Raw genomic sequence first — 13,135 nt, 5'->3', positions numbered from 1 at the left:
CCATAAATTAGTGAGTTGTGTTATCTTTCATATTCTCCAAAAATAGTGAAAACTTAAAAAAATCTGCCAGGGCATGTAAACTTTTGAGCACAACTATACAAATTGCATAGTCGCTTCTATTTTAAGGATTAGTGCTGCTGTTGCTCCAAAAAGCACATTTCCAATAAATGTGACAAAGGCAATGTGAAGTCTGTCAGGGACAATCCTCTGAAGCTGGTGATGTTTCAGTTACACATATGAAGAATTCTGTTTTCGTTTTTTAGTTGTAAAAATGTTAAATTATGCTGATAATTAATTATGCTGTATATTTTTGCTTTAGTTATTGATTTGAAATACATTTATATTAAAGGATACGTCAACTAAATGTGCTTTGAGTTTATTATTATTTAGTGGGGTTTCCAGTCGAGAACATCAGAAAAATATGTATTTATATAATATGTTTATTTATGGTATACTGGAGATAAGAACAGGCAAGGCAACTTTATTGATACCGTGCATTTTGTACACAAGACAACTCACTGCGCCTGTACACTTGTGTTTCTAGTTGTTGTACAGGGTCTGTGTACTCAATGATTATTTGATCTTTATCTAATAATAAAATATACATTTTAGTTTTAGTGTGTGTCTTTATTTCTCGAAATCCTGAAAAATATCAGATCATGATAAAATATTGAAGCAATTATATAAAAAGAGGTCAGAAAGCTGCAGCTCTCTCCCGTGAATGCCTGTGCATGTGCACACCCGCAAGATCATCAGGTCCAAGGCAAATGTCCACATCTAATCATGTAATGGAAAATCCATGTGTAAAGTCGGTCCTGATGTACTTTTTGTGGGACTTTCCGTCCCTTCACACAGGTGCTGCCAAACGGAAGTGTGGAGAGGATTTTAAATGTTTACGCTTGGTAAGATTACATAAGAATCTATAAATAGTCATTTAAACTTTCATGTGTTTGATATAAAAGCAGTGGCGTAGCAAAGGTTGCCTGGGGCCCAAGCAAAAGTTCACAGGGGGCCCTATGTTGTATTTATTAAGGCTGCTAGATACATTCAGTACAGTAATTGACTAGAAACCATTACCACTAGTGAGAATAGAAAATACTTTCAATGGAAATCCAAATCCAAAAACAGCACCTACTCATCCATCTATGTACGGGGAGAGTGGACGAGGAGCTGGTCACCTCACAACTCCCTTTTCTCAGAACAAAAGACTGATGTGCTTTAGGGCATGATGGGTGTTACAATAAATTGGTTTCACTTATATTGGCAAATATAATGTAGTGGAGTTTTGTGTAAAAAGTATGTCCACTGCTCATTCTAGTTAATATTGAAGTCATAACTCACCAAAGGGGTGTAAATGGCTCTAGACAGTTGGGGGCCCCAAGCAGATGTCTACCTTGTGTAGGGTATGAGGGTTTATTAATCAATTAATTTGTTTATTAATTAATTAATAGGTTGTAGCCTTAAAAATTTAACGGGGCACCAGTTCGAAAAAGCAAACAAAATAAAAGTAAGAATGGGAGGCTAAACTACAGATTTATCTGAAGGAAGTAATTTCTTGAACAATACACATTGACCCTTAGTCTGAAATAATAAACACAGACATTACCAAAGCAAACTGTGGTTTATGGAGGTTTAATGATCAAAATCAATTAACAGACGGCATTAAATATTAAAGTGCAAACAGGATAACCTAGAAGGCTTACAGACAATACAATATGATTCAGTCCGTAACTTGATATGATTGGGGCCCAAGTCACGGTGGGATGGGAGGAAGGATTATCTTAGGAGAGAATTCAGGAAATACATTTCTATTGTAATAAACACATTAACAACTTCACAAACTTTCCAAATGCATTACCGACATTTCGACAGAATGTTTGTACATTGCATCTTTGTTGACCTTGGGAAGAATTCATCATTAGAACAGATTGGTTGAGTTCATTCTCACTGTCCATGAATTAAAGAACTGGCTTATTACTCAAATCGGATGTTTGAGATTCAGTCTTTAGTCCAATTTGAAGGTCATTAAAGAGTTCTCATCTGGTTGTGAGGGTTAAAGAATAAGATCGTCACAGTCTTCATTTGTCCTGAACTGTGTTTGATCTGATCAGCCATTCACAAGACAGGAAGTGAAGAAATTCCAATGCCATAAAATGGTCTGGGGGTTTTGGAGTGGGGGTTTTGCTCATCTCTGGTATGCGGTAACCATGGCGATAAGGCATAGGTCACCCTCACATGCTACACCTGCCAATCATCAAAGGAATCAATTACATATAGTTTATATACTCAAGCAATTATGAAACAGAACAATAAGAGAATAGCACAAGCAATGAACAAGAAAGTGCAATGTTGTCTCATCATAATAAATGATTTCGTCAAACCTCACACAGATTGTCTTAGTCAAGACATTTAGCTCACATTGTCTTTCCCCAGCAACATCGTAACAGTTTATGTGGCTATTCTTAAATGGACAGAGCATCTTGTTTGGGCAATTCAAGATGAATAAAGGCATAAGCAAAAAGTGTTTTTGAAAGACATTTTGAAAGCACCTAAATATAGCATACATTCATATTGACTTGGCCTCAGTCTGAGTAACATACTGTAACAGACTGGGACTTTTATCTCCTGGGACATTTATCTCCTGGGTCACCTGCTCAAGTTGTAAGAGTTTGAGCCCTGTGCAAAATAAACGTGTGCAGCTGATACGGGTCCTGAGAGAATAAAAGCGAGGCCCTCCCCAGAAAAGGCCACTCAGACAGTCAGCACTACTGCGGCCGCATTATGAAGACCCTCCTGGCTCTGTGTCTCGTGGCTCTAAGTCTCTCCTTTGGTGAGTTTAACATGGGCTTTCTCATGGTGTATATCCTTGAGACACAGCCCTGATCGAGCCTGATGAGGACTGGAATGAATGATAAATAACCACTTGATGCATTTTGCGTATAGGGCAATAAACATATTATGCATTGTTGTATTTCAGCTCAGGCCTTGGACTACAAGGCCCTCAACCAGTTCCGTAACATGATTCTGTGCATGATGCCGGACAGCTGGCCGGTGTTTGACTATGCAGACTACGGCTGCTACTGCGGAAAGGGCGGCTCTGGCACACCTGTGGACGATCTCGACAGGTATGCACTCTGCTTTTCAGCAACTCTGTCCACTGTGTTATATATAGATATCTCCTCAACATATACACATGCCCATAACTGGTCTAAACTGTCTACTTCAGTCATAACCTTAGATAGAATAGATGTTTTATTATTGTAGGAAATACCATATTTTGCATATTGGTTTCAGGTATTTGCTTATTTTCTATTTCTATATCATCAGTATTAAAAATAAGCTATACATTGAAACAATTATTTAGTATTTGAGTTGTATTTTCATAAGTACCTCAGTAGTTTTTACTTTTATGCAATTGGCTGACTTTTTTTTTGGTCTAAAATTGAGGTGGTGCAGCAAATTATTCTGACTTATTCTTTAAGTCTTTATGGGTAGTTTCTCAGTAGTTATTGGCTCTGTCCCGTACATGTCAAGCTTTGGATTTGGAAATAAGGGACATTTTCTGGCACCTGCTGTGAGCCGTCCCATGACCACAACCAGGCTCCAAGATTGGGTAAAAAAAATGCTTGTTTTGGCAGCATTTTTCGCGAGTCTAGAGTTCATTTTGGAGAGGCAGATGAATCTTTTATTATTATTATTTTGTTATAATAAATAAAAAATTACATTATTATAACATATATTGTGTATGAAATTGCCACCAGAATTGGACCCCCACATCACACTATTGCCCGATAAAGAAAAATAATTATGTAACTGTTCCTCCAGATGTTGCCAGGTGCACGACCAGTGCTACACTGATGCCATGCAGCACTCGGAGTGCTGGCCCATCCTGGACAACCCCTACACAGAGTTCTACGCCTACACTTGTGACGAGGCGAACAAGAAGATCACCTGCACCAGTGAGTGACACCCAGCATGATACATAACAGCCCGTGGGAGCCGAGCAGGCTTTCTCAGAAGCACACCTGCCAAACGCTGCTCATGCAGACTCATGAGTCAGCGGTTGCTTAGTACCTACAGTGGGTTGCACAAGTATCGGCACCCTTTAACTTTTACACATTTTGCCAGGCTATGGACCACAAACATAAATATATTTAACTGACATTTTATGTGAAAGACACACACACTAAGTGACACATAATCGTGATGTGCATAAGTACCGGTCTACCTTTCCTTTTAGTGCAACCAATTGCCTTCAGAAGTTTAGTTTAGTTTAGTTTAGTTTATTTGAGCAACAGATGCATACAGGTATAGTATACATATAACATACAGAATTAAATATAACATAAGAGGTATTAGTGCTGCTCAAAGGGAGTAGGAAGAAGTTAGTTATAACTTATAAGGCCTTACCCCTCCTAAGTTGCCATATCCAACTACTAAAACCAGAAAGCAGTAATTCTAAAAGAACTCTCTTTGTTATCTACTAAATGCTTGGAGCCAAATTCCCTTTTTCAAAAAACAGTAACTCACACCACATACTTTTCCGCTCTTCCTCGGGTGACTATACGGATGGGATGACTGCTTTTTTACGTGACTGCGTATTTCCACTCTGCCCTCCGCTGCTTTTTGGTTTTGTTTGACATATTACACTGCTGTCGTCTAGGTGACAACAACGAGTGTGAGATGTTCATCTGTGAGTGTGACAGGAAGGCCGCAGAGTGTTTTGCCAGATCTCCATGGATCCCGGAGCACGAGCACCTGCCCAGCGACCAGTGCCGGTGAACGCACCAGCGCTCGCTTCACATCACAAAGAGAAATGGAAAAGGTCTTTTCATTGGCCTTCGGTCATTATACAGATAACAACTTTTTACTTCTACCAGAAGTAAAAACCACAATCACAACAGAATGATTTACTGTATGGATAATGTTCAAAACTTTTCAATGTGTGCTGTCATTGTCCACTGGGAAAACGTATGCCAATAAAATTAAAAAAATAATCGTTTGGACATATATGACCCCACTGTGGCCTTTTTTTTCCTGTGGTATTTATTTCTTAAACGGATATTTGTAAATTAAACAACTAAACCCATATGCCAAATATATTGCTTTTAGTCTTTTTATTTTAAAGAGGTATTTTAACAGGTGCAAAAGCCTTTATTTTAGATTTTTAACAAGATCAAAAAGCCAACGTATTTCGGTTCAAATTAAAGAAAGCCTTCTCACCCTCCAGAGGTGATCTGACGTAGAGGGTGAGGAGGGAAATTGTTTACATGCCCAAAGTTTAAGACCGATCACTCATGCATTTACATAACCACTCGATGTAATGCATAAAATTACAAACAAATCTATTCATAAACCTAAATGTATTCTATACCTTGGACTCATTAAAGTAGCCACCTTTGGACTTGTCTTGTCTGGGCCTAGTTGAAATGAAATATTCATGAGAGGGATTTTCCCAAGTCTGTTGCAGAAGTTCCCATAAATGTGTGCCACTGTTGGCTGCTTTGCTTTCAAGTCTTCATTCCAGTCCATCAAGTTTCTTCAGCTTTAATCGGATACTGTTCATGTTGTATTTATTTACTCAATGCTTTTATTTCAGACTCCAGAGAGACCACTGTCCTCTATCAACTCTCCAAATCGTCTGAACCAGCTTAGCCTCAGTAACCTATCTCACCATAAGAGGGCACTCCACTTCTCTCCCATTGTTTGCTTTTTTGTTGCTGTGCTGAGGGAACACACTTACTGACTGGTGTTTCTGATCATTTCTTGCACAACTGCAAACCGATCTTTTGGATGAGTGTCATTTCACTGCGCTCTGACGAACTTTACCTGTCTTTGCAGCCTTGCTGTTTTGAACTGACACCTGACACCAACACCGTGCCAACAACTTCTAAGTGAAAGCTATGGGGAACTTGTCGGGGCCTTTTCAGAATGTAGCTTTGACGTCAGACTAAACAACTTGCCGCACTAGAAGTGGAGCAGTATCCCATGATAATGTCCACACCCATTGAAGACACAGGACTCTCTTTATGAATACTTCCCCATGGTAAACTGCTGTTCTGGCCTGGCTGGGTAGTTTTGGGAGTGGTTCACACGCTCTCATCCTGCAGTATATAAACTGATCTTACTGACCTATTGTGTCTGGTATGTGTGACGCACGACGGGTAAAAAAAACATACCGGGTTTTATGAGCTAGAAGGTATTGTGAAAGCTCAAAGACGATGTGTTTGAGAAAGTAAATAATGCCCTGACTTCATTCCAATGCAAGTTTATTATGGGTTACTTTACTGGGAAAACTCTAGGAAAAGGTCAAAGGAAAGGACAAATTGCAGCATTTAGTGATTTAGTTAAAACAATGATTATAGTATACAAAACTAGACACTGAATGTTACTTTACAATTTGGTGCGTTGTTTATTTTCCACCGTTCAGTTGTTTCTATAACCCTTTTGTGAGATGATCACACACTCATGCTGACAACACCTAGTTACACCTGAAGTGTCTTGACGAAATGAAATACAGTCACACCAGGTCACAGCTTTTCAAAGTGCTGAGCCAAGAAGGAGCAGCCTCTAAACCAGAGCAGCTTCTCAACGGGCGGGTCTTGACTCAGAGGTTGTTTGCAGGATAACATTCAGTGAGCTGCGGGTGAGGCGTTATTTACGTCAACATTACAAACACTGGTTAGTTTAGTTTAAAAGGGACCATGTACAATGATAACATAAATGTTGCCGTTTGATGCATTGCACCAGAGGTTGCCTGAGGCTAGTTTAAATCTGTCCCTGGCAATGAACGGACAACCCATGGCAAAAAAAACAAGACACGGGGTTGACCAAGAAAGACAAACCACATACAACATGACAGATTCAATAAAAACCCTTCGCCCTCCCCACATACAACAAGACAAGACACATCTACAACCCGAATACAAACAAACTAATAGGGTTTCATTTTTGGCCACTTTTTTCAGTTTAGTTTTTATAATACTACTAGAAAATGTCATGTTTCACAACCGTGGAAAGTAAAGAAAGCAAAGCATGTTTATGGTTGTGGGCCGTTTCTGAACTACATCAACATCTGGTTGATGATTGTGATGTTTCCGTTGGAACCACCTCTCTAAACCGGTTACATGATCAATAGAGTGCTAGTTTCTACACAAAGGTGTCCTCCCAGTTTGTTTGACAGAAGGATTAGCAGAGTATGTAGTCATGTACAAGTTAAGTAATAAAAAACATTGCTCATGATGGAATAAGACAGATACCAATGATACTTAACAGTATACACCTTTAAAATGATCATAACTTTTATTGTTGCAACCGTTTTCTCTGCCTAGAATACATTTAACTACTGCCCTAAAGTAAATGTTTTATTAGTTTACTTAAGAAAAAATAATGAAACATATATTTTGACAGCAATGGCTCAGTAAAATCAACTATTCGTGCGATAGCAAGACTTGTTTCAACACATGGATTTAATCTTTGCCTGTGAGGCATGTGCCACACTGGAACTGGGTCATTAGGGAATGTTAATGAATTCTATTGAAATCCATTGTCCCACACTCACACTCTCATTCAACTTGGCCTATTGTGCATGTTTTTTGTGGTAGGGGTAACCAGAGTATCCGGAGGAAACCTACGCAGACATGGGGAGAACATGCAAACTCCACACAGAAAGGCCCTGTCCAGGTGGGAATCGAACCCAGGACCTTCAAACTGTGAAACACAAATGCTAACTGCTAACCGTAACAGCACACAAAGCGGGCGGCACGGTAGCGCAGCGTTTAGTGCTCTCGCTTCACGGCTAAAAGGTCCGGGTTCGATTCCCGCCTGGACGGGGGTCTTTCTGTGTGGAGTTTGCATGTTCTCCCCATGTCTGCAGGTTTCCTCCGGATACTCTGGTTTCCCCTACCACTAAAAACATGCACAATAGGCCAGGTTGAATGATGTAATAGGCCAGGTTGAATGATGTGTGTGAATGTATGGTGGTGGTCAGAGAGACCGTTGGCGCAGTCGCGAAAGTGCTTCTGTCAGTCTGCCCCAGGGGAAACTGAAGCTACAAAAGTAGTTTACCACCACAGAGTATGCATTGAATGTACAATTGTCTCATGTAAAGCGCTTTGTGACTATGTCTGTGAAAGGCGCTATATAAATAAAGACCTTCTTCTTCTTCTCTATGCTCTAAATGTGTGAAAAATGATGGTGTTGTGTATATTAAGTAACCAGACCCAGGCAACAATTGAAAAGTCACATTGCATTTATTAAGAACACAATTTAAAATTATTATGTACATTAAAAAAAGATAATATTAACAATGTTAAACATTCTGAAATGTGCAATGAAATGATCAGGGATGTGACATCAGTCTGCAATATTTAGAGCTAGGCAACCTATTATTAAGCCCAATTTTAATATCTTAAAAAAACCAAAAGAAAGCTTTGTATTAAACCAATGTAAAATAAAAGCCGTAGCATCTTAAAGTGTTGAACACAGTAGTTTGCTACAGTTGTACATTGCAAATTCTTAATGAAACAAACTAATCCTCAGTCCCTGACTCTGTAGTGCAATACGTAAGTTGATATTTTAAGTCCATGTTATTTCAAATATTATACATTATACATTATACATATATTCACAATTTCATCTCCATGAGCTATTTGACGGTGCACATGCCCCACTCTGCCGCGCTGTGCCACAACGCTCTTAGATGTGGCAGCTCTGCATAGCTTCTTACGTCCACTGGAGTCATATTATATGCAAGTGTGGGCGGCGCCCGGTATCGTGACATTGTTGGTGAACCTGATGGGACCACATCAACCTGCTCCATGCTGTCCTTTTCTACGTGTATCCTATAGTTTTGCCCTCTGTTGTCATCCCACAAGGCCCCTTCATTGGTCCTCGAAGATACACCAAACTCTATGCCATGGATGGCGTCAAGATTCAGGGGAAGGCTTAATTCGAAAGAATAAATGTCTGTCTCCATTGCTGCGAATCTCTGCTTGTGCAAGAAAGTGCAAGGAATGTCGTGATGGCTTCTCCAAGAGTCAAAGCTCATCCTGACATACACAGTTTGTTCCGATCCAAATTGCGACACCCTTACCCGACCTCTCAAGCAGTATTCTGTCACGCTACAGCTCTCCAACTGCAGTCCCACTTCGAACTGACGAGACATGAACACCTTGAAATCGAGAGACGGTTGCGTGAAAGCCAGCCGCAGCTTGCACGGCGGTTTCCTGGCTGCTGGGACAGCCTCCTGCTTGGCTTGGAACTTCCGCATCATCATTGAAGGCAAGGTATTGTGGCACGGCGTCGATGACGCCGCAGCCGTCGCAGCTTCCGGGATGAACAGGCGGACCGCGGTTAGCGCCAAACCTCTAGCGTCGGCGAAGGAGACACGTTTCTTCAGCCCCCAGTAGTCTCGCCGAAAGCAGCTTCGCGGCTCAGATGGCGAGGCGGGAGAGGGGGAGGCGGGACGGTGTAGGGTGTGGGAGGAGGTGCTGGACAGGCGTTGCGTGGCTGTCCGCACAGGAGAAAGCAGTGGGTGTAGAGGCTGACGCAGAGACAGGCAGGCGGCCAGGTCTATGGGCATCATGCCCGAGGGAGGGTGGCTGCCCAGAGCATGTAGCACCCTGAGGAAAACAAGTAGGACATGCATGAGTGACCGGTGTCTGTCTGTCTGTCTATCTGTCTGTCTGTCTGTCTGTCTGTCTGTCTGTCTGTCTGTCTGTCTGTCTGTCTGTCTGTCTGTCTGTCTGTCTGTCTGTCTGTCTGTCTGTCTGTCTATATCTATCTATCTATCTATCTATCTATCTATCTATCTATCTATCTATCTATCTATCTATCTATCTATCTATCTATCTATCTATCTATCTATCTATCTATCTATCTGTCTATCTGTCTGTCTATCTGTCTATCCCTAACCACTTAACCTTAACATTTCCCACAATATTAAGGTTAGGTCCATTCTTTTTTGTGTTCTTGAATAAGGGTAAGTTGAGTCAGTGCAGAAGTGCAGGCATGTTTAGATCTGCCTTCCTACGGGCTATAGAGCCAATAAGATTGCTACAAAATGAAAATAGATTTTCTGTGCCTTTAAATGAGCATCGACAGTATGTAAGTAGTTACTTTACATGTTGTACCCTATGTGACACCCTACATGTGGAGAGTCGCAGAAGTACAGTACATATACAAAACTTTCTTTCTTGTTCAACACTTATAGCACACTATTCACATTAAAACGCTTTAACTATCGTGAATCGTAATAATAAGAAGGTTCTTATGTCTTACCTTGTGCAGTTCATTGTCATTTTTCGAGCGTCCTCAAATCTTGTTGTTCCCTTTTTGTGTTTGCCAATACCACGCCTCTCTGCCGATCTCAGTTCATCTACAAAAGCGAGCGAGCACACGCAGACACAGTCAACATCAACCACTTGTTCCATTATTTAGGAGTCAGATGAGGACATCCAATACTCACCGAATGCAGAGTTCCATGTCCTTTGCTCAAATATTGATGTGTCCAGGAAAAACAAACAGAGGATTACGGGCGGCTTGCCTCCGTCACCGGATCTTATGAGTGGAGGAGTAAGAAGCCAGAGCTTTTATGGCAGTGTGTGTGTCCCTCCCAGCCAATAGGAGACGGTGGTTTGTGTTTATGTCTCGCCCCCACAGTTAGGTGCCAGAAGGGTGCCGATATGTGCAGGCTCCTCTGACGCAAGAGCCGCTGACTATTTGTTGTTGGCTGAAAGCTTTTCCAAGTATACTGTCCGTGTGGTGTTTTAGCTTGCCGAAATGAGGGGATTAAAAAGGCGTTATCATCTTATGCACAGTGCGGCATTGTCCTAAGTCTTATCAGAAATGTTTCTTGGAAAGTTTTTGGGAGTAATTGGCAAATGCAACTCACTCAAACAGTTTATTAGGTGTTATTTTGCAGCACCCACACTAGATGTGCTGTTGAACTGTGATGTGGAGCTCCCCGTGCCCTCATAAGGCAGTGTTTAGGCAAGGAAAGAACTTTATTTGTGTAGCGCCTTTCACAGACATGGTCACAAAGCAGTTTTACATGGAACAGACACAGGGAGAAGGTGCAAACTCCACACAGCCGGGCCCCGTCCTGGTGGGAGCCGCTGCATCACTGTGCATTCTCCACATAAAGGCATGGTATGTGAAGAATGCACCACGAAACCCGCCTCTGAGTATGTTAATACAAGTGAGTGGACAGACATTCACTGATGATGTCACCCAGTAGTAATGCAGAGGTGTTTGTTGTATACAAATACCAGAAGCATCTGTCCTCACCTAATTACATTGTACTCAACTCATTGTTCTGATTGTACAGCAATAAAGTTCAACTGCGTCACAACTTTTGGCACAGGTTGCGAGCCTGTCTTTGCTACAGCCTGTCTTAGTTACCTTAGCTCAGGTCATATCACCTCTAGATCTGACCGTTTTTCTGCTCCTTTAGCCAAGACAGCTTAGCCACAGTGACTGTAGTGCATAGGCATGGAGATGTATGCGCAACTATACAACAAAGGAGGCTTCGGTGTTCAAATAATGAAACTGGGCTATTCTCAGTATTTTTGCTATATTCAATATAAAGTAAAACAGAGCAATGTGGTTTACTCAATTCAGTAAAAAAGAACAGTGCAAAGAGAGTATTGGAGATGTTAAACTGTGCATTACCGCCTGTGACCACACCTTTGAGCACAGTGTACCAGAAGTTTAACCACATAAAAGAATTGGTTTGAGAAAGGTGTGAATGTCATGTCTCTGAAGAAGGAAAACTCTGTAATGAAACATGGTGGTTATAGAATAAACTTCTCCATGCCAAGGCAAGAACACAACATCAAGGACACTATTATGCTGAGTCTGAGGGTGCTTTCATGCATGTTGGAGCGCCTTGTGGGCCGGCCTGAGATCGCTCTAGTTTCAGTGGTATTAGTGTTCGTGTTAGTTAAACTAAAGTTGCACCATCAGCCACAACAATCAGCTCCGAACGTTTCCCATGACGATGGGCGTCAAACGATCCGAACCCTGTGAGCGTGGGCTTCCCTGAAATGATACCGTGGTCATTTCTCTGTTGTGGCTAAAGACAGTGAGACTGATGCATGTTATGGGTTGATGGAGGAAACTGGGGCACACGGGTAGAACATGCTATCTCCACACAGGAAGGCGCACAGTCCAGGAATCAAACTTGCTGTAAGGGCAAGAGTCGAACCACTCAGCCACTGGAAGCAAAGCGATGTTGGGCCTATTACCTACATGGGAGACCCTATGTTCAAGGTCTAAAAGAGCATGGTGCAGAGAGTTAAACTAGATAAATATTTGACCTGGATCAAGATCAAATCACCCTCCACACCAAAAACAAAGGAACATGCAGCGCCCATGGGCCAAGTGCAGTTCAGTCACTGGGCTGTTCCGAAACTGTTCTCTCCTACCTTCCCCCACACCCTTCCACTCAGGCCTCAGTGAGGGCACCTTCACAAGTTCACTCATCAGAGAAATTTGAGCTGTGACTTTCAGACACGCTCTCACAGCCCATAATGTTGCAAAAATCACAAGTTCGACTGATCATACTTGTAAATGAAAAAAATAAATGTTAATAGTAGTAAGTAATTCAGATTCAAATATGTTGTATTTCCATTATATAATTTTGCTCTCCCAATATAATCATATTAAGTCTCCGTGTCGCTTTCTATGTCATTTATAAATGTCTATATGACGATAAAGTTGTTCAAATGAACACTTAGATGCTCCAGTCGGAACTGCTGTTGTCTGTTGCGTGTTGCTCGTGGGACTGGTCTCCAGTGTAACACACACCTGTTAAGCCAGCAGAAAAGGAGCTTTTCACCCACTTTCACTCACTGAGGTCTGTTCCAGACAGGACTCCACTCCGCGGACACACGCAAACTGATGCTGCGTCCAAAGCCAGTAAATTGGTAAGAGGTCTTACTCCAAACCAGATGTGTGTCAGTGTCCGCCATGATAAGAAGCATCCAAATTGGGCTGTCAGTTAGGAAGTACTTAGGGAAAGAAGCCTCAATGCTAACTATCATAGCCACTTTAGCATAGGGACCTCTGGTGGTCCCTTACCGGCGATTAGCAGCTATGTGCCATCCCATAAGCCACTGTGCCAATCCCCCAC

General features: G+C 41.6%; 2 protein-coding genes across 2 annotated transcripts; one reads left to right on the top strand and one right to left on the bottom strand.

Annotated features, from left to right (window-relative positions):
* Positions 1 to 2,764: 2,764 nt before the first annotated feature.
* LOC306959844 (phospholipase A2-like) lies at positions 2,765 to 5,029 on the top strand. The gene is made up of 4 exons (XM_079552072.1): positions 2,765 to 2,830; positions 2,978 to 3,125; positions 3,826 to 3,959; positions 4,664 to 5,029. Exons 1-4 carry the CDS (start codon positions 2,782 to 2,784, stop codon positions 4,780 to 4,782), a joined length of 450 nt encoding a protein of 149 aa, XP_079408198.1. The 5' UTR covers positions 2,765 to 2,781; the 3' UTR covers positions 4,783 to 5,029.
* Positions 5,030 to 8,352: 3,323 nt separating this feature from the next.
* ppp1r3c2a (protein phosphatase 1 regulatory subunit 3C2, duplicate a) lies at positions 8,353 to 10,570 on the bottom strand. The gene is made up of 3 exons (XM_079582644.1): positions 10,469 to 10,570; positions 10,282 to 10,378; positions 8,353 to 9,623 (listed from the first exon to the last, which is right to left on the bottom strand). Exons 2-3 carry the CDS (start codon positions 10,299 to 10,301, stop codon positions 8,648 to 8,650), a joined length of 996 nt encoding a protein of 331 aa, XP_079438770.1. The 5' UTR covers positions 10,302 to 10,378; positions 10,469 to 10,570; the 3' UTR covers positions 8,353 to 8,647.
* Positions 10,571 to 13,135: the final 2,565 nt, after the last annotated feature.

The sequence above is a fragment of the Gobius niger genome (assembly GCF_951799975.1).
Source record: "Gobius niger genome assembly, chromosome: 2".
Lineage (NCBI taxonomy): Eukaryota > Metazoa > Chordata > Actinopteri > Gobiiformes > Gobiidae > Gobius > Gobius niger.
Note: the sequence above shows the minus strand (reverse complement) of the source record. Positions and strands in the feature narration are given on the sequence as shown.